The sequence below is a fragment of the Hippocampus guttulatus genome, chromosome 20, assembly GCF_054856545.1.
Source record: "Hippocampus guttulatus isolate MCC_2025c chromosome 20, RoL_Hgut_1.0, whole genome shotgun sequence".
In the NCBI taxonomy this organism is placed as follows: domain Eukaryota; kingdom Metazoa; phylum Chordata; class Actinopteri; order Syngnathiformes; family Syngnathidae; genus Hippocampus; species Hippocampus guttulatus.
Window position 1 is genome coordinate 8,373,518 of NC_141280.1, and position 27,527 is coordinate 8,401,044.

General features: G+C 46.0%; 1 protein-coding gene and 1 pseudogene across 1 annotated transcript in view; one reads left to right on the top strand and one right to left on the bottom strand.

The window, feature by feature from the left end:
• Positions 1 to 11,811: 11,811 nt before the first annotated feature.
• Positions 11,812 to 13,295, top strand: LOC147187879 (uncharacterized; annotated as a pseudogene).
• An 8,584-nt stretch (positions 13,296 to 21,879) lies between these two features.
• Positions 21,880 to 27,527, bottom strand: part of LOC147187880 (B-cell lymphoma/leukemia 11B-like) — a 36,691-nt gene continuing 31,043 nt past the window's right edge. Inside the window, exon 3 of the mRNA XM_086099694.1 lies at positions 21,880 to 26,609. Coding sequence (XP_085955820.1) covers positions 24,547 to 26,609 — 2,063 coding nt within the window. The 3' untranslated portion in view covers positions 21,880 to 24,546. The remainder of the gene's footprint in view (positions 26,610 to 27,527) is intronic.

Below are 27,527 nucleotides of genomic sequence, written 5' to 3' on the forward strand. Positions count from 1 at the left end.
GGGGGGGGGGGCTGCAACCTGTACGCCAGCCAGACAAAGTTTTGCCAAAGAGAACTTGTTTAATCTTCCTTCTACCTGGATCGCTCTCAGGCTACACGCTCTAGATTGGCTTAGACTGACTTGAAGGATATGTGCTCTAAGTTACTTGTGTTGATTCCTACTAATACTGACAAGTATATCTCGTCTGTTTGTTTGAGATACAAGTCTCCTGGTTTTTGTTGTTGTTATAATTTTTACTTTGACTCAACTCCCTTAAAGACAAGTCTGCCAAATAGTGAACAAGTCTTCAAAATAGGCTCCACGCTGTTTATTCCCATTCCCAGGTAAATTTGGTTGTCAAGATAAACATAAAACAAATGAAATTACACCTTGGGATGACCCTCGGTCGAGTGGTTAGCGCGTCAACCTCACACTACAGAGGTCATGCGTTCGATCCCGGCTCCGGGCTTCCTGTGTGGAGTTTGTATGTTCTCCCTGTGGGTTTTCTGCGGGTACTCCGGTTACCTCCCACATTCCAAAAACATGCATGGCAGGTGAATGGAACGCTCAAAATTGTCCCTGGGTGTGAGTGTGAGCGTGGATGGTTGTTGGTCTCTGTGTGCCCTGCGATTGGCTGGCAAGTAGTTCAGGATGTCCCACCTGCTACTGCCCAAAAATGGCCAGGATAGGCTCCAGCACCCCCCGCGACCCTTGTGAGGATAAAAAGCGGATCGGAAAGTGGATGGATGGAAATGACACCTTGTGTATTTAGAACAACCACAAAGCCTTTCACTCCACTCGCTTGTTGCACTAATTTGCATCGTTGTTCCAGTGCGAGAACGACTCATATTAGTGCCGTACTGATGAACTGAGAGGAGTTGACATGTCTCAATGAACAGTACATCTATCAGGTCTGTCTTATAACTGTCCCCAAGTGGCCAAGGAGGGCACACCAGAAGAAGCCGCGCAATAGGCGTTCGATTGATGCAAAAATCTTTTTAATGGTATCTCACGCCACCACCGTCATGTGGAAAATTAGCACGGATGTTATGTGCAATTCAGAATTAGGACTTGTCGGCACATTCTTCCCGTGAAACCACTTAGAAATCCGCAAATATAAGCGTGCTTGAGTGATGAACGTCAATATGGTGAAGGTTCGCTCAATTCTCATTGAATGTCCTCAACGCCACTCGTGTACTTCAATTTGAAAAAAAAATGTCACCTGGGCATCATGACCATCCTGGTGGCGTCTCCCTGATTGACCCTATTGTTTCCTAGCTGATAGCCTAACACGGTGGCCTCAAAGAAAGGCTCTCTTCACGTTCTAATGTGTCGAGAGCCACTCTTACATCACATGGCCTTGGAGCACAATGGCAGCCGACAAGAGCCGAGGCCTCAAAAGTCTGGTGAGTGCGCTTCAATAGCGATTGCCGTCGCCGCCTTCTTTTTTTTTTCTTTTCCTTCTTCGCTCTGTATGCACGCCGTCTTGTTTGTCCTTCACGGGGCAATTATCGAACAATGTCGTCAAAAGGCTTTGGACTTCTTGCGGTCTGCTAATGACGAGCAGGCACGGAGACGAAAGTGGGCTCTCTAATGAAGATGGCCTGGGGGCCTTGTATCGCTTTTATATGCAAATCATTTTGTTTAGTTTCCTTTGTCCTCCCTTAAATGATCAAAATTGTCCTTCCACCTTAAAGATTGTCGTCTTTCAAGCAGACGCCCAAATTTCAGACCACCAAGGCAAATCAAATGAATGGAGAAAGCTTTAAATTGACTGTTGATGACACAAACATGGCTTCTGTTTGTCTAGCGCCACCTGTTTGATTTGGGGGATGTACGTCATTCACCTTCCTTTTACCATCGATAATCAAACTAAAAATGATCTGTCGCAGGGTCGAACGCTCTCACATTCTTGATTGGCAGCTGCAGGTGGAAAGTGAACCATTCATCCAAGGTAAAATCAATGACTCTTGATTTCAAAACTTGTGTAAGACACGACTGCGTACCCAAAAACTGGGCTCAAAATCAGAACTCTGCAACCTTAAGGACAACCTTAAAACTAAATGTTTTATAGATTTATTCACCCTTTGAGGGGCAGCGGTTACTACAGTGGACAGCCTGTCATGTGACCAGGCTACAGGTTAACGGGCGGTGCTGGAGCCTATCCCAGCCGTCTTCGGGCAGTAGGCGGGGGACACCCTGAGTACCCGGAGAAAACCCACAGAGGCCCGGGGGAGGACATGCAAACTCCACACAGGAAGGCCCGAGCCGGGATCGAACCCTGCACTTCTGCACTGCGAGGCCGACGCAAATTTATAGATTCACGCGCTCGCAGAAATTTTGTCTATTTTATCTCAACTCCAGGTGCCTCTGCTTTTCTCAGCGTGACTTGCGCACACTCACAGCCAACTACGAGGCACTTTAAAGTAGCCACACAAACGGATTACAGATGATTTGTTTTGGAAAACATAGGCATGACTAGCTAGCAAAGCAGTTGGTGCCCGACTCTAAAGTCCATTACGAGGCACCGTTTTAGCCACACCCACAAAAAAACAAAACAAAATGAGGGAGACCGAAACGCTGTCTCCACAATTGAGTACTCCGTAGTTCTCAGTTTTGAATCTTGTATCATTTATTTCAATCTTTAACAGGTCTTTAACATCCGCTACGGTCCTCCAAATTAAACATCAACTACAACAACAAAAAAACCCACACAGCATTTGAACTTTGTGTGCCTGGTGAGGTCAACTGCATTTTAACACAAGACAACGTTGTTCTCTAAAGTGTTTTCATCTTTAGAAGCTGTGAATTTCCGCCACATTGGGTTTGAAAAATACAATCCTCTGTTCAAACTCCCTTTTTTTCCTCCTTCTCAACGATAATTGAACTTGGTTACGCATTCAGTCGGTTTCTTGAGCCCTTAAACGTCTTTTAATGCGCGACACATCAAAGTGGTCAACGCTCGACTGACTTTGTCTTGATTGCATCAAAACATGACATTTATCCCGCGCATGTTTTCCACCCCAAATCCCGAATTAAAAGGCTCTTCGCCGTGCTTCGAAATGTTGATACAGATCGGGAGGCTCGCAAGTACGACAGAGTTTGTCGGCGCGCCAGCGGCGTTCGCACACGTTGACTCGCCAGCTGCACCAAAGCTGTTTGACGAGTTTGTCCGACGATTAATGACACGCAAGTGTGACCTGCGAAAGGTGACTGAGTGCAAAGGCTTATGCAAGGGCCAATTAAATCCAGGGCTTATTTCAAAGAATTTTGTCACTTTTAAAAATATATATATCTATTTATGATGAATCAAACTTGCCGTGTTAAGACGTGGCGTTCGGCTTCATTCTTGACAGCGCAAAAGTCTTCATTACACAAGTTGAAGAATATTTCTGGCAACCGGTGGACATCCACGGGTGCCAAAGTTTGGTTTTAGCAAAACAGCCAAATGACAAACGGCTGAATTCTTGACGGTGGTTTGAGCCTCCAGAACGAAATGATGACGGTCGAGTTAATTATGAACGTCGTTGGCGACCTTCAGAACAAAGTCAATTGAAGGAATAGAACCGGCTCTGTTTTGAAGGACGACCGGTGGCGAGCTCGTGGCCTTTTGGTTCAAGTCAAGCAAAGTAGCGACAATTGTTTGTGTTCTTGACGGCTTGTAAACTTGTTTTGATTTACAGGTCTGGCGACCGGTTCAGATCAGAGTCATTCGCTGAGCTAGCTAAAAAACAAAATAACAACCGCAACTAGCGGAGGTCGACTGTGCGGTAACTAAACAAGTTCAGTAGACCGGTCCATCTTCTGATCGAATCGGCCATCGGCTCTAAAATCCTGATTGTGTAAATCTTCTCATTTTCTCGTAAAAGTGAATGGAGGAGGAGGGCGGAGAGCTTTCGAAGGATGGGTCAGACCCTTGTGAAAAACCCATTTCGGTCAGTTTTGTACTTCCAACCATCCACCAATTTTCTGATCTGCTTATCCTCACAAGGGTCGCGGGGCGTGCTGGAGCCTATCCCAGCAGTCTTGGGGCAGTAGGCGGGGGACACCTTGAACCGGTTGCCAGCCAATCGCAGGGCACACAGAGATGAACAACCATCCGCGCCCACAAACACACCAGGGACAGTTTAGAGTGTTCCATACACCTGCCATGCATGTTTTTGGGAATGTGGGAGGAAACTGGAATACCCGGAGAAAACCCACGCAGGCACGGGGAGAACATGTAAACTCCACACAGGAAGGCCTCTGCACTGTGAGGTCGACGCGCTAACCACTCGAACAGCAGGCCGCCGGGTTTCGTACTCGTGTCGGAATAGTTGAAGATCCGTCAAAATGCTCGAAAACCGCTGAGAAACTCTTCTTTACAAACAGCTGGCAGGGAATGAGTTCAACGTGTTCCCAGGGGTTGTTTACCTCCACACTTTGAAACGTACGCGCAATCGAACCTGCCGAACCTCATTTGAAACGGCGCACTTAGGAAGCTGATTGTCCGACAGCGGACATCTTGATCGTCCTTGCTTAGCCGACGTCGGAGACGCTTTTGGAAGCAGCAAGGAGGTGTCACCTTGCAATAAGTGGATTAAAGTTTGGCCCGTCAGCAGCCAACGCGCTGTAATCGGAGACGATGGTTTGACAAGCGTGAGATCAAAACCGATACTGAGCCGAAACGAGTTCAACGCTTCAACTGATCCAGGGAGAAAGATTAGCACACCCACGCAAGCTAGCTAAAATGTAGCGTATGTATTAGCTTTATTACACACTTTAATTACCGGGGGTGAAAGGCAAGCAGCCAAAAGGGAGGGAAAAAAAGAAATTCTGAGAACCGCATGCATCAACCGCATTGCCTGGTCCAAAACGCGGCGGTGGCAGTGACGAACACGCCCAACAGTACTTAGCCTTCGGTCATTCTGGCACGATCTCACAAGACAAAAGACAAGTCGTATCAGCAATGCAAAGCGGCCCTCGGGTCACAACTCATCAGCGGGAACACTGCCGCCGCCGCGAGGCTGACGAAGTTAACTCTTTCCGTGCACTCCGTCGCGTTGACCTGCGGAACACTTCATATGAACGTCATGTCCCGTAACATGCCATACAAACTGTGACTTCCTCGTCACTGTTGGACCTGTAGTAAAAAAAAAAAAGTGAACAGTTCAATCAATTTTTGTCCCATAAATTAGTATTATTATTCGTAGTAGTAATAGTATGAAATATATTAGTGAATATTTTTCTTGGAAGGGTTAGGTTCAGCAACTGGTCCCCCTGAAAGCTCATCGCTATAAATTACATCGCATGGTAACATTCATATTGTGTAAGCTTAGAGGTCAAACTTAAAATTAATTTTAAAAATATATATACAGTATATACACTGTATATATATATATATATAAATTTTGCAAGAAAGACTTTTCGAGTCGGAAAAAAAAATTACTTTGGGGAAGGAAAAAAAATCTTTTTGAAACGGAATCTTTTTGAAAGTCTTATTTTGGGCAGTAAACCCCCCCACCCCCAACCGATTTTTTCAAGAATTTTTTTTTCTCCAAATTCTCAACACCAACCGCAGCTGTCACGCTGTTACACACAACATTGAATACCAGAAATGAACGACAAGAAGTAAAGTAAAAATTATATTTCAATTCTAGAAAGCATGTCATTTTTGGCTGATTCCACCCGCTCCCAAGTTAGAAATTTAATAGTTGGCATTTTCCCTTTTTGTCTTGAAAATACACCTCATGTCTTTCAGAATCGTCGACAGAGCCGAAATTCAAACAACAATATTGTTGTCAGAAAAACTGCTAAAATTCCGCCTGTGGAAAGCGACTCATTTTCTAGTCGCCGTCTCATTGTGGTTGTGCAACTGCCCCTTGCGCAGGCCCAATTTGGTTGCACATGTGTACCTAATAAAATTACCACTGTCACACAGTCTCCAAAAGTTGCCTGACTTCGGGCGTTTCAAAGAAGTGTAGACACAGACAAGACACAGGACAAAGCCCCGTCCGTCCGTGACGTTCCCGCGGAAGGAAGTTCGCATGAACACGGTCAAGTCACAATCCCCTTTTCTGCCTCCCTGTCAAAAGAGGAGATTAACTTGTCAAAATGTGGCTGAGGGTCCAGACGGGGTCCTTTTGAGTGGATATCCACCCCTCCCTCCGTCTGATCTTCCTAATAGGAGCGGCTCCAAAGGGCCGAGCGGGAGAAGAGTGGAAGGGAGAGCTGAGGCTTTAAGATCGCTTTACCTGGATTCGGCAGCGTGGCGCTGGTGGATTAGCGCCCGGGGGGCCTCGTGGCACACTCGTCTCGCAAACACTCCCCCGCCATTCACGCGCTACAGGTGTACACGCACTCAATGTCATACATACAAAAATGCCGCTTACTCGCCCTGAAAGTAGCAAAACTCCAATCTAAGTCACACAGACCATAGCAGATAACAACTGTATCTTTGTTTTTTTTGGGGGGCGGGGGGCAAAAACTGCACCGTAAGACTCGACCTTGACCCCGACATGAGTTGTCCCACCCCCACTTAGTAAAACCATTCCTTCACATTAGCAATTGGGACATGTAGTTAGCTCGCAAGCGGTGTAGCTTGCGATGCCAACACCTCAGAAATACATCACGGCCGCTACAGAGCGTCTCGTTGTTGGCCGCGAGTGTGTGCACGTCACGAAGAGTTGGCGGAAGAGCGATGGGGAAAATAATGACAGAGGTGACGGTCGGCATGTGGACAGGGGCTAGATTACACCGGTGTGACCGCTTTAGAGTGCCTCGTTGTCGCGGCATATATTTTTGTTGTTAATAGTAGGCATAATAACAACGCAAAGGCTAAGTAGCATCCATTTTCCGGGAATAGTCATTTAACCTGATTGACAGTTGACGGGCATTCAGCTTTTCGGTACATTCAGCGGACACGCCCCCGGCGTCTGAGAGCTGAGAGAAGGGCTTGAATCTTTTGAAGCCTGATTTTAAAAACATTATGATCGTTGAAATTTGGCAGAATTGGTGTGGTTGTGACTCATTTGATATTGACTTGAACTTTTAATGTAAAGCGCATATCAAGAAAGTACCTCCACCTGCAAAGATGTATTCTTTGGCATTTGACTCAGCAAGACTTAGATTTGTTCTTGGTTTTGCTGTTCGGTGCTTTCTACCGTCTTTGTTACCGATTTGCTTTACTGTTTGTTGTAAATGTTAATTGCTCCATGTACAGCACTTCGTATGCAGCGATGGCTGTTTGAAAGTGCTCTATAAATACAGTTGAGTTGAGTTGAACTTGCGTGGTTCTTAATGATACTTTAGTGTGGTTAGGACTACCTGTTTACATAACCCCTCCAAAACCAATATCCTGAAGTAGAATAAGCTTTAATGTAAGTAATAACGGCAAACTCAATATTCTTTCATTTGTAAGGGTCAGTATCCTAAATTAGTCTCAACCAGTTGTGTAGTTGTGTGTACTTATATTCGAGTAGACTGAATAAAATACATCGGTAACAAGTACAAACCAGACATTTTTATTTTCATTAGCATAATTCAATTGTACTTCGTGAAATTTGGCCCAAATTGTCATTAAAAAAATGCATTTCGGTCATCTTCTCCAGGTGAAAGAGTCTGCGTTCCACTCTTAATTGTTTGTAATTGAGCCACGCTGTGTAAGTTTTTGAAGGTCGCATTCATTGGTGGCTATCAATCACAAATGTTTTGCTCAGTCATGTAATCACGAAACGAGAGAACAAGGGACTGCTAATTATCTTTTCAGGCCTTATGTATGTAAGTCGACTGCGACCAATCCGCCGGGCCGCTGTTTCGTAAAAAGCATCTAGGTCAGGAATTTCCACGGCCAGGGGTGCATTCCGCCACTCCTCAAAGTTGTGCGCGTTGGCTAGCTGCCACGCACAACAACAAACCGACCCAAAGAACAAACGCTCGTCTCGTCAAGTGACTCCAAATAACCTTTTTGGCTGTCTAGGGATGCTGTGATCGGAAGGAAGCGTACCTGTCTCTCACAACGCTGATTCCAACACCCACACCTAAAAGAAATCTCGCATTTGGCCTTCAAATTTTGGTGACATTTCAATTTTTTGCAACCTAAACGACAATTCTGAATATGTATGACTTTAATATTCTTAACTTCACCCATATGTGGGGAAAAAAAAAAGGGAGCCACTATTGATATTAAAAATTTTCATATAATTTTCCACTCATATTTTCCTCCAAAAAACGTCAGTTGAATTTTAAATTATATGACCTCCAAAACTTTCCGGAAGGGGAAAAATATTTTGTCCCAGAATTGGATGAATTTTCATTGTTTATGAATTTTATATGCCTGTCATGTAAAATGAAACTAACAATAGGAAAATATTAAAATTTGTGCTTGAAGACATTTATGACAATTTGTCCCCAAAATGTTGGTTAAATTCATAATTTTGAACCCCCCCACCCCTTTTTTTTTTTAATACGAAAAAGTTGGACATTAAACCTTGGAAGTTTCGTGATTGTACGAAGCCAGTTTTGTCCCGAATTGGCAAAAAAAAAACAATACTTTTTTTTCCCCCAATTTTATTTTTTTTGCATGGGTGGGGCCCTGTTGGAATGCCATAATTTTGTTTTGTGTTGTAATGGGCTCATATGTTTAAAAAAAATGCAAAAATTTGAACAAAAAAAAATTAAGCTAATATCAGCAAATTAAATTGGCTGGTTGATTAACCGATTGGATTCTGATATTTTTGGTTGAATCGTGAATCGTTCTACCGTTGACTGTTCACTATTACCCATTAGACAAGTGTAAGTTAACCACTCCGACAACGCTTTCAGTGGAATTCCGAACCGTGCGCTCAAAGTTGCGCCGTCTCTTTAAGGGAAGGCGTCGCCCGAGTGCGCAGATGTTGACTCCCCAAAGATGTCAGCCAACGTCGGGGGAAAAGGACACACTTTTGGCAGCCCTTGGTCAAAAGTGTAAAAGCGACGACATAAACAGATTAGGGGAGCTCGTGACATTTCTGCTTGGCGAGGAAACAAGGAGGAAAAGGGGCGGGGGAGTGTCGTGCTAAACTACATGTATCAAGCCCCCCCCCCAGCCCCTCCTGCTCCCCTCATGTTTTATGTATCTTGCGATCACAAGTGATTGTAAGAGAAATTAATCAATAACAAAGCCGCTGGGATGCGAGGACGACACATGCCGCCACTCTTTGCCACCTCTGCTCCATGCATCCATTTTGATTTGGGGTGGGGGGGGGTGTTGGTGTGCGCCCACGCCTAGGTGAGTTTTTTTTTCTTTTTTTTTCTTCTCCCTCTACATGCGGGAGGAGCTCCATATGGCGGGGATCAAAGGTGTCGCCGGGTGCACGGTTCTGCTTGGTCGCCAGCCACCGCTGTTAATTAGAAAACAAGATCAGAGGCAGTATTAAAATCCAATTAAGGCCGTATGAACAGATTGCCAAGTGATGTTCACTAATGCATTACTGAGCACCATGCAAATTTTAGTGGCAGCATTTGGCTTTATGTGATGTGTTTGTGTCATTAAGGCTGCGCGCGCGCGCCTGTGTGTTGCCTGACATTGCCTGATCTCTTGCTTGATACACACGCGCACACACTCACACACACACACTCACACACATATCTAATCTCATCCAAACAATCAGCCAAAAGCTCTGCAGGGTAACAAACACGCGCGCAGTCAGATGGGCTGATACGCCGTCTTACAATTAAAGAATAATTGGGAATGCTGAATTATTGATCCGTCATAATTGAGTTCTCCCTGCGTTTGATTTGTTTGGAGAATGCGCCGGCTGCGCGGGGAAAATCCGCTAGATTTGCATCGGGATCAGCTCCAATTTGCAACCCACTCGAATCCATGCCTCACTCAAAAAACAAACAAACAAAAAAAAATGAAAGTGTAGCAAAATGTCATCCACTCTTACTGTTCATGTGTTTGATACACACAATTACATGACGATAGCCAAATGATACCGCATCATATATGTAAGAAACGCATCGTCTCATATTGTAGAGTAATTGGAGTGACGAATCGTATCAAATCCTAGTTGGAGGTAAACTGATTGTATCCAAAGTGGAGTTTGGCCTATTAGATATCAATTGTATGGAATCGTATTGTAATGATATCATATCTAAAGTGTATCAGATCATAATACGGAGTCGTGCATCATCTTTTATCGCATTGAAATTGGAGTGAATCGTATCATGTTGTGGCTTCGCATTGTACCGGTAATCGCAAGTTAATCGTAATTTATCGTACCGTATTCTAATTGGAGTAGGGCAACAAGTCACAATTATTTTGATGATTGATTGGATTTAAAAACGTTTTTATTCCCCCCCAAAATTATGACATTGTTTCAAATTGATATAAATTGATTATGATTCAGTGACTGGTTTGGTCCTTAAGATGCCTTAAAAAAATGTGGGGGGAAAAAATGTCAATCATTGTTTCCCAAAGTCAAACTAAATTTTTCATCTATTTTGATACGACACCAAGATAATCAGTCCGACTTTCATGGAGGACGACAAAAATCGGATAACATTTGCCCGTGACAAGCTGAAGCATCGGGACAATTTTAAATTCGTAATCGTCTACGTCGATTATTCGGTTTATCATTGCACCACAAAAATAGAGTGTGTCACATTGTCTTAAATCCTACCATAACTTGAGCGAACCTAATCACGCGATACCTTATTCCATGAGCAAAGACGTGCTCGATCGTCGGCCCAAACATGGCAGTGTATGGTAATACGTCTCTCATCAGCATCAGTGACGGACGCGCACGTCCCTAACGTCAACATCCATAAAAGTGCGTCTTGCTAGGTTTATTTATTTATTTATTTATTTTATTGAGCACCACAGACAGATATTGAGTAAGTGAGTAAGCGGGGGCATGTGCGGCAGCGAGTGACAAGTGGATGCAGCTGGTGGCCCGTGGCCCCGAGCAGCCACATTAGGGCTGACGAGGGCTGCTAATGTGCGCCTGAATGGAGCCCCTTTTGAGACGCAAAATAGAATTCTGATTAGAAAGGCAGGAAATACACATGTGGAGTGCCGGAAATTGTTACAATGTTGAGCCGTGGCACATTTGGCAGCGTCTCAAGCTGCGTGGGGAGCAATGAGATCTTAATGAAGGCATGTGCCGCCGACACGGCGCACACATTTGCATGTCTTTTATGGCTCTTCACTCGCTTTCAGCCACAAGAAGAAGAAGAAGAAGACGCCGAGTTCTCACATTGCGCTACCCCAGTTTGACAGGAAGCTTGAACTTGCAGCTTTTCATCGGCCAAAACATTAGGTACACCTGCACGATTCAAAGACGGTGCCGTGAGCAGTTGACTTGATGATTGGACATTGACTCCAGCCAGCATAAAAATTAAAGAGCCATGATCGCTGAATGGATTGGATTGGATACAACTTTATTGTCAAATGTGCTGTATGTGAATGGACATTTTTGGCGGCGCGGTGGGCGACTGGTTAGCCTCACAGTGCTGCAGGGTTCGATTCCGGCTCCGGCCTTGCTGTGTGGGGTTGGCGTGTTCTCCCTGTGCCTGCATGGGTTTTCTCCGGGTACTCCGCTTTCTAAAAGTATCCGGAGAAAACCCACGCAGGCAAGGGAAGAAGACGCAAACGCCACACAGGAAGACCGAATATATGAATAGAAAAATAAAAGCCCATGTGTAACTCGTTGCCAAGTGCGAGCCCGCGACTTCGTCAGGATTGAACGTGGGGCAGCTGTGGCCCGCCAAGCTGCCGCCTCCCGATTGGTCCAAACTTGCCATTGGCACCATTTAAAAAAACAGTCCTGTTCGTGCATGAGTTACGACTTTGCTCCTTTTGTTGTCGTCATGACTGGTTGGGTGGCTTCCGTGTGAGTGGGCAATTTTTGATGTTCTGTTTTGTGCCTCCTTTTAGTAAATTTTTGTGTCAAACGTTTGCGTTCCAACAGGGCTTTGCTTCTTGTTGCGATGGCTGCCGCTGCTCTCTGCCACCCATACGGGCAAGGTAAATAATGACGGTGATTCTTTGGCTAACGCTAAGGTGTAGCATGATAGCAATAAGAGGTTTTGGGTTTGTTTTTTTGTGGGTGTCATGTGTAGTTAATCTTGTGATCAAAGACATTTTGACTTCAGTTTCTTAAAAGGTATCGGGGACTTTTCACAAATAGTGAAAAACTACAACTAAAGTTACTTAAAATTTAGCCTTTACGTAGTGGTGGCCAAACACTTGTCTAATTGGACATGGCTATGGTTTGACAAACGTTATTTTTTTTTCCCCTGAAACTGAACCTCAAAATCATTTTCCAAGCTGACTGCTTGCAATGGGTGTCAAAAAATGTTCTTCTTCTTAGCTGTTGGCCTCAGGTCTTTCCCGAGCAATCACTTCAGACCCGGAATTCTGTTGCAAGAACCGCCAAAGCAAAAGTTCACACTTCATCTGTCTGTTTCTGGGGCAAGGACTCCAATTGTGGAAGAGGATGCCACTCACGTTGCCAATGTCTGGGCACATGGTCTGTATCTTTAGAAAAAAAAAATTGAGCCTGTGCTTCAGTTTGACTCGTGCATTATTCTGCTTCCAGGTAATGAACAGCAGGTCTAAAGTGGTGCTGAAAACGTTCCCGACGCAGTGGACACGGATGAACAACTTGACGCGTCGGGTGATGTTGCAGTCCCAGAATTGCCGGTCTCTGGCGGTCCTGACATGTCTGGTTTTGGCCCAATTCAGCCCCAACCTGCCCCATACCCACAACTACAGTTCCAACCCGTTCAGCTGTTCCGCCTGGAGAAAACCTTTGAGCGCGAAGTCCATGGCATCCCAAAACTACCTCGTCCTCAACCCCTGCCAGTTCCTTTCGACTCGACACCCCAAAGTGTAGCGCGTTTCCCTCCTGGCTTTGTCCCGCCATACGTTGGCATCCCTTACGTGCCCTATCCTTTCGACTACTTTTTCTTGACCGGACGGTATCCTCCAGGCATGGCAACTCACTTCAGCAGCAGCTTTGAGCACGGTACAAACTACAACCAGGATCTTCACTATGAGAAAGATGAGCCCATATGGCCCTGGGTGGATGCTGCTGGACCACCACAAAACACTGAACAGGCCATTGGTCAAGGGAGCGTCTTGCATGACAGACTAGAGTCAGGTTCCAGCTACTACAGTCCTCTCAACCAGCCAGATGAAGTAAAAGTTCCTCACTACTACAGTCCTCTCATCCACCCCGATCAAGTCAAAATATCTCCTCGCTACTTCAGGAGCCGGGTAAGTAGTACAACGTTGCTTGATTCAATTTGTGTTCTAAACTTGACCATCTGTGTTGCAGGTTGAATACTAGGTGCCTTGGAATGGTCTTTTGAAATTGAATAAATGGAGACATCTCGATTGTTCTCAGCAGTTTTATTTCAAACTGCTTTGTCCCTGGAACATGCTAAAGCGGGAATCAAAACATTAACCCAGGCTATAATTGTAAAAGCACATTGAAAACCAAATCTCCCTTGTCCCCGTGTATTGATGACCATTGAGTACAAATGACTCAAAGCTGCGTCTCGATGGCGCGCCTCCATTTCGAGATGCATTGATACATGAAATAAAAGCCGTGCGTTGTGGGGCACATCTGGCTACCCTGGCGGCGACTCTTGACGGATGTGACATTTCAGCACACTGCCAAAATAAAAGCCCGTCCATAAACATCCGCAGGGGGATTGGAGATGGGTGAGCTATGGTCTGCGTGGCGGTCTCCGGCGAGCGGCTCAATCTGTTACTGAGACACGGACGCCGTTAATGGACAGTGGGCATCCTAATTTATGTAACAAATCACCTTTGAAAGCCCGGCCATTGATCTTTAATTAGAGGCAGCTGTTAATCAGCGTTATGACTCCTTGGTGGCATCATGCTTCCTGCTGCAGTCTGTTCCTGTGCCAGAACAGCAGCATCTTTGTTTCTGTGTATCACACAAGGTGTGGCTTTCACAAACGAGAACAGAGGTCCATCTAGTAAGAATTTACAGTGTGTGCGTGTAGTCAATTCTAAGTCATGTGCCTTTTTGTGTCAATCGGTTAACCATTAAGATTTATTCAACAGACGTGTAATATGCAGCTAATGTTAGTTGACTAGTTGGAGCAGAAAGCCTCATGTGCTAAAGTGCCGTCGGCGTCATACCCAACTCTTTTGTGTCAAATTAAAAAGGCTCATAACAGTCCATATTGATTTGTATTTTTCAATAAAATTCCAGTAAATTCCTCTCCATTATTTGTACAGACAATAGCAAACGCAATAATGACCTAGCTTTGACGCAAAAATCCATGAGCCGTGTTTTCTATTGTTGATTTTAAAAAGCAAGAGTGTTTATCTTGTTATAGCCTTGAAGACATATGTTCTAAAGAAAGGACACTTTTTGTTTTCAACTCACAGCAACATTTTTTTTGGGGGGGTGGGGGGGTGTTTTAACATTTAGCTCCAGAATAGACATTTCCCTAATTAAACCTTTTTTTTTGTTTGGTAGCTGGTTTACTAACAAAATTACTAATTTGACAGCACTAGGCATTTTTTTAAGCTAGGTAATTGATTGATTACATCGCTAGCCGTCTAACTAGCAAATAACTGGATGATTTGTTTAGGCAATCATCAATCTGCCATTTGTTTGGTTACCCATCTACTTAACTAGCAAACAAATTGTCTCCTTAGCTGGTTTGTTCGTCATTTAGCCCATTCATTAGTTGGTTGGTTTGCTCCCTAGTCATTTGGTTGGGTTGCTTGTTAATTAGCTATTTAAGGTTACTTTAGCTACTTAGCTAATTAGCTACTTATTATAGTTAATACTCTGTTGGTTGGTTTGTTGCGTTGCCTAGTTAACTAGTTATAAGGTTTTTCTCAGTTTTTGAGACTGTCTGCCAGTTTAGCTCGGAAATAACCCAATAGTGAACATATTGTCATACGAATGCCGCTCTGTTGCTGCCCTCATGTTTGCAAGGGAACAACTTAGATTCTGCCGTCACTTGATGTGAATGTGGTGAGATTCGGCCATGTGGCAAACAAACACACATGCGTGCACACATTCCCAGCGTGTGACTGTACAAAGAAAAAGAATAATAAAAGTCTGATAAAAGGCAAATGATTTTCTTCATAAAAGGCACAGACGTGGAGTGTTTTATGGCTACCTCTTAAATTAATGACACAGAATTAAATTCCCACGGGGGATTTGCCATCATCGTCATCATTCTGATGCCGCTTTTCCTTTTGTTGGCCATCCCCTGTCAAAGTCACCTCATTCATCTGTCCAACTTCACACATCGGATTTGAGCAGTAAGGCCTTTCGTCAAAAGCATTTTAATATATTTGAGGTGTGAAAGGCACGTCATTAAGGAAAGAGAAATGGCTATTGTAATAAGTCAGTTGTGTCGGTTAGTTAGTTGGCTACCATTTGTTAATATGCTAATTAGATAGCTAGCTGGCTGTTTGGTTGAATGGCTAAATAGTTAAAAAAATAAAATAAAATCTTGAATCATTGTCCAGAAGATTTGACAGGCCTCTGACAATGTTGGCTTAATGGTGCATGTGACAACTATCTGCACTTAACTAGAGAACTACTTAGATTGTTAGCTTGCTAGTTATTGAGCTAGCTGTTTGATTGGTTAGCCAGTCAGCCCATTTCACCCCCATGCATTTGGTTGGTTGGCAAGCTGGTTGCCTACTTATTTATCTTTTCCAAACTTGAATACCCTTACAATTGTGTCAAATGCACGGACTTAAGCAAAGATGCGCCGACATCACATTCCATCCGGCCGCCGCAGCGCTCGGGATTCGTGTACGGACCGGTGAGGAAACCAACCGCAAACGGCTTCGCGTCTCCTTGTGATTAACACACAATAAAAGAATGTGTCAGGGGGAGGCGGGCTTAAAAGAGCACAAGGAAGAAGCTGCCCAGCGAAAGATGGCTATGCAACGTACTCTATAATTAAGTCTGGATGAAAGCTCATCGCACTCAGCTTCACACACACTTACTTATTACGACATAATGACAGTAAGGCCAAAATCAAATGGAGGAACTTTAATATGGCACCTCCACGCCACGCTTGGCCAGTAGGGGCGACGCTGACCCCCTTCGGGCGGTGTCTACGTAAGACATGCCCCACCTGGGAAGTCCAGGTGAAATATGTTTTCATGCTTCAAGATGTTGTGGAAACAGTACGGGCGTTGGTCCGGTTTCCATTCTTGTGCAGCCACAACCCACAAGTCACCGATCCGACCTTTATATCACCTTATGTATGAAACGATAAATTAAAAGTCTGTGATACGAACTGCGATAGTCTTCATCTTTTTACTTCCTCAAAGAGAGGTCATATGATAGTCTTCCATTTTGTTGGTGGCAGGCATGTGAAAATAGGCTCTTACAATTAGTGTCAAAAGTAGCTTTCATAGGTTTAAATGTGTTCAGTGTGTCGGAAGGGCAAAGGCTATTTTTATTATTATTATTTTTATTTAATGTGGTCTGTCTGAATTGCAAATTTTCACCTATCACTGTACCTTGTGTATGTCACCTGCATTCATTCCACCCTTGGGGTTAGTAACGTGTATCTGCTACTCCACTAGGAGGTAGCAGGCTGCCTTTGTCATTCCAGAAATCCAAGAGAAGAAGAACATCCCCAGGTGCTGGCTAACCAAGTTTGAAACTCCCAAGTTGTTTGGATGACTGTTGATTCGAGGAATTACATGGATTCTACTACTCAAGAATTCCTTTGGAAACAAGGTAGGAGCATTTTATTTGTTCATTTGCGTGTTTGTTTACAACCAGAACATCCAACTGTGTTTTTGGTGGGCTGGGTTGCTGGATGGTTGATTGTTTTGTTAGCTTGCTGGTTCGTTAGCTTACTGGTTGTTGGTCAGCTTGACGGCTGGTTTGTTGGTTGCTTGGTTGGTTGGTTGGCTGATGAATCAGCCAGTTGGTTCCCCAATTGAGCTTTTGGTTTTTTTGATTTGTAAGCAGGGTTTTGTGTTGTTGTTGTTTTTAAATATATTTTCCTCTCTCTTCTTGGTGGAGGTCTGCTCTCCAATTTTTCTCAAATGTCAACAATTTCACAACTTCTAATGCCATAATAATGATAATTACAAGTCGTGGCTGGCATGGTGGACGACTGGTTAGCACATTTCTCTCACAGTGTATGTACACACTGTATTCGATTCCGCTCCGGCCTTCCTGTCTGGTCTTTGCATGTTCTCCCTGTGCCTGCGTGGGTTTTCTCCGGGTACTTCGGTTTCCTCCCACATTTGAAAAACATGCATGGCAGGTTCATGGAACACTCTTATTTGACCCTCGGTGTGAGTTTGAGCGTGAATGCTTGTTCGTCTATGTGTGCCCTGCGATTGGCTGGCAAACAGTTGAGGCTGTACACCGCCGCCTGCCCGAAGACAGCCGGGATAGGCTCCAGCACACCCGCGACCCTCGTGAGGATAACTGGATTAGAAAATGGATGGATGGATTACAAGTCATAAATCTTAGACATTATATGAGAAATCATTATGCTCTTGCAGATAATCGCTCCTCACCCTCAAACTCCCTCTACCTTCTAAACCCTCAGTCCCCACCCAATCAGCCCCGTCCCCCACCCTCTGGACCTACAAAACCCGAACCAATTAATTGCTCGTTATTAAATAAAGGCATTAAGTACTTATTTATTTCTACCTAATCTGTCTTTGTGTCCTGGTTGTCCAGAACCATAGAGAGTAGGAGTTCATTGATGTCCCTATAGCCGCAGACTGACTCTCTCAAAAATTATTTTCTGTGGTACGTTCAGTCCGTAGGACTTCTTGCCAAAACATACACTCCCGTTTAAAGGTTTGGGGGTCACTTAGAAATTTTGGTTAGATTAGATTGACGTGGCAACCGTAAATCCTGAAATCTGATTGAAACAAAATCTATATTGTATCTTGCATTCATGTAACGGAAGGAATGCTGCTAAAATTAATGCCGATTTTTTTGGGGGTGGGGGGCATCAGGCCATTTTATGGAACAAATATTAGAACTTAGGTTGTAAATGTAGGTCAGTTCCTTTGATAATGCATTGACTGCACGCCGCTGGGGTTTGGATACCTTGCTCAAGGGCACCATCGCAATGGTTGTGACCCAGTAACCCCGGGCTGTCCTCAAATGAATGAGGCTTTTTGTTGGTGCGGTCAAGGTTCTCTGGAACTATCCCAAACCACAGCTGTCAAGTGACCAGCACCCCATGAAAGGAATCTCCCCCCCTCCCACCATATTTTCCAGACTCTTCCCAAGTGCCGGCCGGCATCTGGGCTGGATTTCCTCTCACAGAGTAGTTGGTTGAGCGGGCACCGCCGTTCCACTGGAAAGCCCGGTCAGGGACGGCAGATTAGTACGTGGGCATGCGCCGAGGGGCCGCCAGTAAAGTCGAATCCTCTGTGGCTCCCCTGCGGTTCCGTGCGGCCCGGGCGGCGGACCGCAGTCCCTGCTGACACCCTGTTCCAATGAGGACATGGTTTTACTCCACCCCGCGATTTCCCGCGCTGACTTTTGACGACGAGGGCCATGGTCCGACGCGTATAAAAAGCCCATTTCGAACATGTCGATGTCCCGGATCTCCGGCCTAAGGTCCACATAGTAGTACAATTGAACGGAAAATTTCAAGTCGACAAACTGCTCAATTTTAAGTTGAGCAATTCAACTATATATTTGGCTTTCTTACATTTCACAACAAAGAAGAGTTTATCGCACCGCTGTCCCATGCGTCCTGCACTAGGAGCCTTTTTATGGAGGATACTGATTTTCATCACGCTTTTACTACTGCCTTCTACTATTGTATTACATTTCTGGGGGGGGGGGGGACTCATGGGGGGAACTTTAGCCTACTAGTAGGACAACTTGTTTCTAGTAAGGCAAAACTATGATTTCAGCCATCTCGTTACCTCTGCGTCCCGCGTCCTAGACGCATAATTTTCCCGCCAGACGCACAGTTCCAACTAATGTGCGTTTTTGGGACACAAGGAAATTCCTCAGCAAAAAAAACTATGGTAAATCCTTTTTTTTTGTTTTTTCCCCCAGCAACGATCGCAGTTTGCTCATCGCCGCCATTGTTGTTTCGATCTCGCGTTAAGTCATCTCGCGTGACGAGATTACGTTCTCGTGAGACGATATTGGCGAGATCGGCCTTCACCGCGTGGAAAGCAGACGATTCCCAAGTCGTGTAACGACGAGTGTTGCGAACGAGTGTTGCGAACAAGTGTTGCGAAAGTTTATTGCGATGATATCACAGAGGAAAGCGGCTAAAGTTGGATCGTTTTTTTGCGATAAAAATCTTGTATGCCTGAATTATTTAAATTTGTGCAGCATTTGTTTCTAAGAAATAAACCTATTATCCATATATATTGTTTTTGTTTGTGTTATTATCATATGCAATGAATAAGTAGACCATTTCAGAATTCGAAATTTGGGTCTCTCGAAATGCATAATGGGATTTTTCTGATCAGTGAGTCCCTGGGACTCGCAGGGCTCAAACTGTTAAACTATTGGCCATTTTCTTGCTACTGGTTTGGTCCAGGAAGCTGCTAGTGAATGACACAAGCCTAGTCGTGTCTCTAGTACAGTACAGAAGTTTGCTCCTAAGATTGAATTGTGCACTAGTGTGTTGGATTGTCTTACTAGTGAGAAGAAAGAATGTACTAGTATGTGGACCTGGAGCTGAATATGCAGGATGCTTTGGTTGCCCCACCCCCACCCTTGACGAAGATGCAGCACATCTCCGCCACCCACAGGCGCCCCAGGGCTCTCGGCCCCCTTTTTTTTTTTTTTTCAAAAGCTCACGTCGCGGCCGGAACATTTGTGTGGCCCCTGATTATATAGCAGCGGGGACACTTAAAAAAAAAACGGACGGTTCCGTACGGGAATAATTCTGCCAAATGAAATTGCATGATTGCACGTTTGAGGTCGGCGACGTGAATTACGGCTCGGTCAAAAAAAAAAAAACGCACAGGGCGAATACAACTTTGTTCTCGGGCATGTCAAGATGGCGCCCGGAATGTCAGAGGAGATCGTTTGTCATGGCGAGCTTTTAAGAATTTTATGGTGACCTTTTTTTTTTTTTTTTTGCGCGCGAACATGTGCGGCGAGACATGCGAGTCCAATTGTTGTGTCAGTAGTGGTGCCACGGCGAGGATGAGACTTGTGTGGGAACATGACATCCTCTCAGCGTGCGCATTTCTGCTGACCAGAAGACCCGAAAAGCCTCAACATGGCACCCAGATGTCAGCCCTCCCCTCTGCACACACTCTGGAATCTCTCAAAAGTGTATAAAAGTGTATCTCAAAAATATATGCAGGGTTCCTTTAAGTCGGGCTCCTCGGCGGCGAGGCGCGAGACTGTCGACAGCTCGCCGCTCGCCAGCCCAAAAAAGCGGTGACTCATATTCGCAGTTATGCCGTTTATGTAGCCCCGTTGGGGAGGGAAGGGAGGCTTGGTCACCCCCCCCCCCCCCACCTCACATTGGTTGAGGTGGCTCCCTTGTAAAAATGGAGAATGTTTGGAAAATAGCCACCGGCAATAACACGTTTTATCAAAAGTTTTTGTTCTTTTAAATACAGGGCGGGAACGGAGAGGGGGGGGGCGATCTCATCCGAGGGAATTCCCCACAGGTTTATTTTTTTTATTATAATTTTTTTAGGCCTCAATTGCTTTTGATATATGTTTCAAGAAAATGTAAACAAACAAAAAAATTATGAGCACATAATAAACCTTTTTTTTTTAATCATGGACGCATTTCAGACTATTTTACAGATCAAGAATATTTAGTTGAGTTGAAAATGTAAATTACTGCTCACATTTTTGTCAAAAAGATGAATGAATTGACGATTTTTGAAGCCGTCCAGAATGATGTCATCTTTGTCGAAAATCTGATGAAACGCTCCTGATGTGCTCAAGTGGATTCCAAATCGGTCCAATCTCTCGAAATTTAAGTTAATTTTTCAGATTAATAAGAGCTCATGTGAAAACAGTTATCTGAAATTTGAAACGCATTAGTGCCCAATTTTGTTGTAAAAATAAAATTAAATCTGTTGTTTAAAAAAAGCGGCAGGAATTACTGCAAAATAATTGTTGTGAATGAGCCGACTTTGAAATTGAGTCATTCGATTCATCAGGAAATAAATATGATTCAATTATTTTACTATTTTGTGTGTGTGTGTGTGTGTGTGTGTGTGATGGCTCCGGTGTGCCTGGTCTGTTTAAAACAAACAACAAAAAAAGTGCGATTCACTCTTGTAGAACGCATCCGGATCGTTCTCCTTTCCCAATGCGCGTTGCCATGGGAACCGTGGCGATGACTCCCATCGAGGCGGCTCAACAACAACAACAATAAAAGAAAGAGGACAAAATGACAGCCGATGCCGAGCGTGTTCAATCATAGAGCAATTGCAACATTTATTGAAGTGTTGGCTTTCTTGTATTGATTTTTCAACACATTACAAAAATACATATATGCTCAAAACAGCAGGTGTTCTGAGATGACTTTTTTTTTTGTTTTGTTTTGGGGTTTTTTCTTTTGTTTTTTGTTGTTGTTTTTTTGTTTTTTTTGCACAACAATGCAACCCCCCCACCTCACCACCCCCCCATTCCCTTGCCCGCCCTCCCTTCCCGTTCCCACCAGAAATAAAAAGCAACAAGGACGAGAAAAAAAAGTCAATTTGTACAAAGCCAAAGTGGAAGTTGTGAAATCAGGGTCTTTTTTTTTTCCTCATCTCTCTCTCTCTCTCTCAAATTGTGTCATCACAAGACCTTCAAGCAACCATGAGGACACACACTCTCTCACACACACACACACACACACACACACACACACACACACACACACACACACACTCACTCTCGCTCTTACAAAACCTAAAAGAAAAATGTCTCAGTAGGTGGAAAAGTGTCCCTGCAAGTCCTTTTTATTTTAATTTTTTTCTTCTCCCCTTTAAAAACAAAACATGGCACCACACTCTGGCATGACTGTGTAACTTTTCAAATCCCTCCACCAGCATACAACAACAACAAAAAAACAAACAAAGGGGAGGAAACAATACTTATTTGCATGAAGCAAGTACATTTCATGTATGGCCTACTTTTATAAACGTTATCGTGTTAATTCCTGATCAAAATTCAGGGATTTTAATTTTTAATTTTTTTATTTTCCTTCCCCCCTGTTGGAACACAAATGAAGACGAGGACATTTCCTTATTTATTTATTTATTCTTAATGAAATATGGCATGCGCTGCTTTCATGTGGCTTTCGCTGTCTTCCCTCCCTCCCGAAAAGAAGACGCGGCCCGTTCCCCAGCCCCCCCCCCCCCCCCCCCCCGCCCCCCATAAATGAAAAAACACATTTCATATGCTTCCAATTTGATTTGAATGACTCGTTGGTCAAGGTCCCGCCGCCAATGCCGCTCACACTTCTTCATCCTCCTGCCTTTCATTTTGACAATAGCGGGACTTTGGGGGGGGGGGGGCAATCGTTCAAGGTCACGCAGCCAAATGTGCTCAATATTATCACAATCTTTGATTGTTTTTGTGGTTATTTGGTTGCCCCCTCTGTTCGTTTTCAGGCAGTGGCTCCTGTTACTTTACATTGTCAGCAACCAAGATTAAAAAATTTTTGGGTCAGTTTGACTCGGGGGGGGGGGGGGGGCGTGTGCAAATTGTGTGAAATAATTTATTTTATATCTATATATTTTTTGTACTCGTAATCCTTTCATTGCAAATATGTCAAATGACCCGCTGCGCTTCTCAAGCCGTTTAAAATGAACGTTTTGTGTCGGGGAAACGACTTGCAACAATTTCAAGTGGGTCAATTTGACCCGGAGTGAGTTTAATTCAAGGTGTCATCACTAACGCTTTAATTTTGGGGTGAAATGACCAATTGTCATCGTCGAGGACACTGAAGCGAAGCAGAAGTTTGAAACCGAACAGCCGCTTTTAACGGTTGATGAAAATGGTTCGATTTGACCCGGCATCTGTGAATGTTTCCACAAAGTGACAGGAGTGGGGGGGTGGGGGGGGTTGGATTTGCCTGACACTTACTAAGCCAAGCAGAAAACATTTCACACCAATAAAACGCTGTTCATAATTTAAAACAAATCAATTGGACGCGTTCTTCTCTACATATCCCAAAATGGTGTCGCAAACGTTTAACTGGAATCAATTTAGTTCCAAATATATAAAATGAATTCCCCCCCACCCCACGTGAAACTATTTAAAATAACTAAATTTGACCTGCGGCTGGAGGAGGGAGGAGGTGGGAGGGGCCTGAGGCGATAACTCCCATTTATGCATCCACACACACACACACACACACACACACACATGCACACATACAATGGCGACGCAAGCAGCTGGTCTTCTTGATTGTTTTTAGGCCGCCTCTTTCGGAAAACAGTTGGGGCGCATATTTTCTTTTTTTTTTCTGTTTTTCTTTTTTTTTTAACTAACAGAAAAAAGTAATATTTACATAAACGGGACTGTTCCCCTCTCACATGAATCACAAGTAGTCTTAACTTAACAAGCAGACATATTAAATATGGTGGTTCAATCCTACATGGGCGAAAGCATTAAGTGCAACCTGTTTTTTCTTTCCGTTTGTTTTACGTCCTGGTCGACAGCAAACACAGCAACTGTGTTTGCTTGTATTTCAGTGCGCCTTGTCCCTCTATAAATAAATTTTTCAAAAATCAATTATTGGCAGGCTGAAATTGAGCAGTGCTGGAGAGGAGCGGGGCGGGGGCGGGGGGAGGGGGGTGAGATTGTAGTCCGCTGCTGCACTTGGCATATAGAAAACATCATTTACTCACTCGCATGATAATAACTTTCCTTAGAGGACAAAACTGGATTATTATCATTGTTCCGAAGGGCGACTTCTTTCCAATTTCCAATTAGAAATTAAACTTTTTTTTTTAAATCATTAAAAACAATTTGAGCACATTAAAAAAAAAATGAAACACACACAAGATGTATCTGCACATGCCAAATTTTACCAAAAAGAAAAAAAAAATCCAATAAATACACAAATTATTGCACAGTAGAAAGGCTCCGTGGAATTCCTAAAATCATTAGAGGTGTCCGGACAAGGTTGAAAGTTTTAATATTCTCAGGCGACAAGAGAAATAATCAAATAAAAAAAAAGAAAAAAAAGAAGAAGAAACACCGATCAGTCTTGTTTTTGTTTTTTTTCGACGTTAAGAGAGATTATCCAGCCATGCCCCTTGTTCAAAGTAGTCATAGGAAAGATGTCTGTGGAGGCTCTCAGTCATCCGGGTCAAAGGTCATCTGCAAAAGTCGATTCGAGGCAACCGGATCCCCCTCTTAGCTGTCCAAGATATTTCAACTTTTAATCCAAAAAGCGTCCTTAAATTCGAAACGGGGGGGGGGGGGGGGGGGGGTTTGGGTAAAGGAGCGAGATTCTATCGAGAATCGAAGAAGCCCGCCGGACTAAATGTGAAACGCATTGAACGGCGCGCGGGGGAGTCCGGTCGCCTCCGTTCGACATTTGCAGATCGTCGGGGCAGATGAGTGCGCGCGCGTGTATGCGTTTGTGTTCGCGTGACGCTTAGCTTCGCTCGGCTTGCTCCAGTTTGACGTCGCTGGCCATCAAATGTTCGCCGTGCCACTTCTTCATGTGTTTCTCCAGCGTGCTGTAGACGCTGAAGGGCATGTGGCAGATGTCGCAGCGGTACACCTCCTTGCCGAACTGGCCGTGCGTCTTCATGTGGCGCGTCAGCTTGGAGCTCTGGGCGCACGCGTAGCTGCACAGGTCGCACTTGTAGGGCCTCTCGCCCGTGTGGCTGCGTCGGTGCACCGTCAGGTTGCTGCAGTTCTTGAACACCTTGCCGCAATACTCGCACGTGTCGTTGCGCCGGTCCTTGGAGCTGGGCGGCCGGCCGGGTCCCGGCCCTCGCAGGAGGTGCGGCGTGCTGCTGCCGCTTCGGCCCGAGGCGCTGCCGCCCTCCATCAGCTCCCCCGGCGGCGTGGAGAAACGCAGGCTGCCCGTCTCGGAGGAGGAGTGCTCCGAAGAGGTGGCGAAGGGGGATTGGCGTGAGTCGGTAAAGCCCAGGAAGGGCTCCCGGATGAAGTGGCGCGAGGCGGCGTAGCCGGCCAGGAGCTGCGAGTAGACGTTCTCCGGCGAGATGAGCGGGAGAGCGGGCGGCAGTTCCAACTGCTCCCGCTCGATCTTGATCCTCTTGTTGTTGTTGGAAGGGCTCGGGACGGTGATGGGCGTGGGTCGGCGCCGGAAGAGTCCCGGGAAGGACTCGGCTTCGGACACGCCCATCCCGCCGTTCATCACGGGCCTGGGGTCCGGCTCGTCCGGCTCCCGGCTCTGCTCCCTGTCGCTCCGGCCCTGCGGGTCCGGCTCGCCCCCGCCGGGGCCGTCGCCGTTGGGCTGTCTCTCGAGGCTCCTCTTGTTGGGGTTCAGTCTGAGATGATTGTCGAGGTGGTTGTACGGGTGCATGATGCCCACGCCGCCGCTCTCGCCGACCCGCTCCCCGCCCAGGCGCTTCTCCTCGGGGGACCGCCTGGGCCCGTTTTCCCGGTTGGGGTTGAACTCTTGAGAGTCCTCGCTTAGGTTGGAATCCGGCCGACTGCCGTTCCTCAGCTCTTCCTCCTCCTCTTCTTCCTCCTCTTCCTCCTCCTCCTCTTCCTCCTCCTCCTCATTGTCCATCCCCGCGACCCTTCCGTCGGCCTCCCGGAGCTTGTCTTCGCCCTCTGCTCCGTCCCCTCGGTTTTCCGCCTCAGGGGATCCGCCCACGGAGCCGGACTTGTTGTGCATATGCGTCTTCATGTGCCTCTTGAGCTTGCTGGCTTGGGAGCAGGCGTGGTCGCACAGGTGGCATTTGTACGGCCTCTCTCCGGTGTGGCTGCGGCGGTGCACGATCAGGTTGCTCTGGAACTTGAAAATCTTGCCGCAGAATTCGCAGGATTTGGATTTCCCCGCCGACTGGTTCTGACCCTGCGTGTCCGGGGGACTGGAGGAACCGCGTCCGCACTGCGGGGTGGGCGGCCGCGGGTTGTAGGTGAGAAAGGCCGGCGGCTTGGAGCCCGGCTGGAAGAGCGTGGGACTTAGCAGGCGGTGCATGGGGGGGACGCGGTTGGGCGACAGGGGGGGCGTGGGCCCTCCGTTGTTGTTGGTGTTGCCCGCCAGCTCCCTCAGACGCCGAGAGAAGTCCATGGACGGGGGCTCCATGGGCGTCAGGCGCATCACCCGCTCGAAGGCACTGGGATGCTGGGAGAGCAGCCCCATCTCTTCTGGACCCAGCCGCTCCAGTGGGGGCCTGGGGGGGGGCGGCGGGCTCACAAAGGGCGGGGTGGCCGGCAGCCGGGTCTCCATGAAGCCCGGCGGCGGGGGGTGTTCCCTGAGCAAGGGCGCGGCCATACGCAGGAGGTGGAAGGGGTTGTTGGTGTCGCCCAGGAAGGTGGGCAGCGGCGAGCGGGGGAGGGCGTCGGCGCCCGGCGGGGGCGGCAGAGCCATGCGGGGGGTGAGCGAGCAGTTGGTCAGCTGGTTGTCCAGGTAGATGCGGATTCCGTGAGTGTGCTGGGCGTGCTGGAGCAGGAACCAGGCGCTGGTGAAGGTCTGCTTGCAGCTAGTGCAGATGTAGCTGGATGGCTCGTCTTTGTCTGGCGGGGGAGGGGCAAAACAAAAGATATTTGGAGTTAATGTGCTTCATCCCAAACATTCAGTAGAGATTCAAACCAGACAATGTGGACTAAAGTATCAGGATACCAAGAAAGACACATGGAGTTGTCCTGTCTCCTTGTCACTCTTCGGGGAAGACTTTATGTAACATTGCGTCTGGCAGGGGGAGGTGTGGGGGGGGGGGGATTTTCTTGCACACAAACTCTTCCAAGCATGCTTTAGTGGACCTCCGCTTTGTGCAGCTGGAAGATTAAAAGAATGGGGGGGGGGATTCTGTTCCCTCCCCTTTTAATTGCTAAATTAATTAAGAGAAAAACTTTTTGTCCAGATAGCCGATACCCGTTTGTTCGTCCGCGCGTGACGCGCGTGTTTGTGTGTGCATGCGTGCGTGCATCGGGGCGAATGCAGATGGCAGGTAGCGCCCTAAGGCGGCCCCCCCCCCCCCACATTATGCAAATGTCGATGTAAGCCTCGGCTTTAATATACAGATCCATCTCGTCTGGTCTGTCATTTCCATATGGAGGCTGGCATGCAAAAAGGTGGAGGGGGGGATGAATATGAGATGTTAATATAAAAAGATGGAAGGGTGATCTTGGACAAAAAGCGAGATGCACAAAAGAAAGCAGCGAGGTGATTGCGTGACACGTTTTTGTGCAGTCGGAGTGTCGCTACAACACACACACACACACACACACACACACGCACACACAGTAAACGCACACGGCGGCGACCCCTCATTGACAAATTGCTCGTCGGAGTGACTTAATAAGGCCAAATGAATCGATCAGTCACTGCGCTGGGGCCTTTGTTGGGATTTATCTAATTCAACGCAGACCCTCTGGTTGCCTCCAAAGGCATCTGCATCTGCTTATGCGGCACCGCCGGGCTACTGCGGGCCC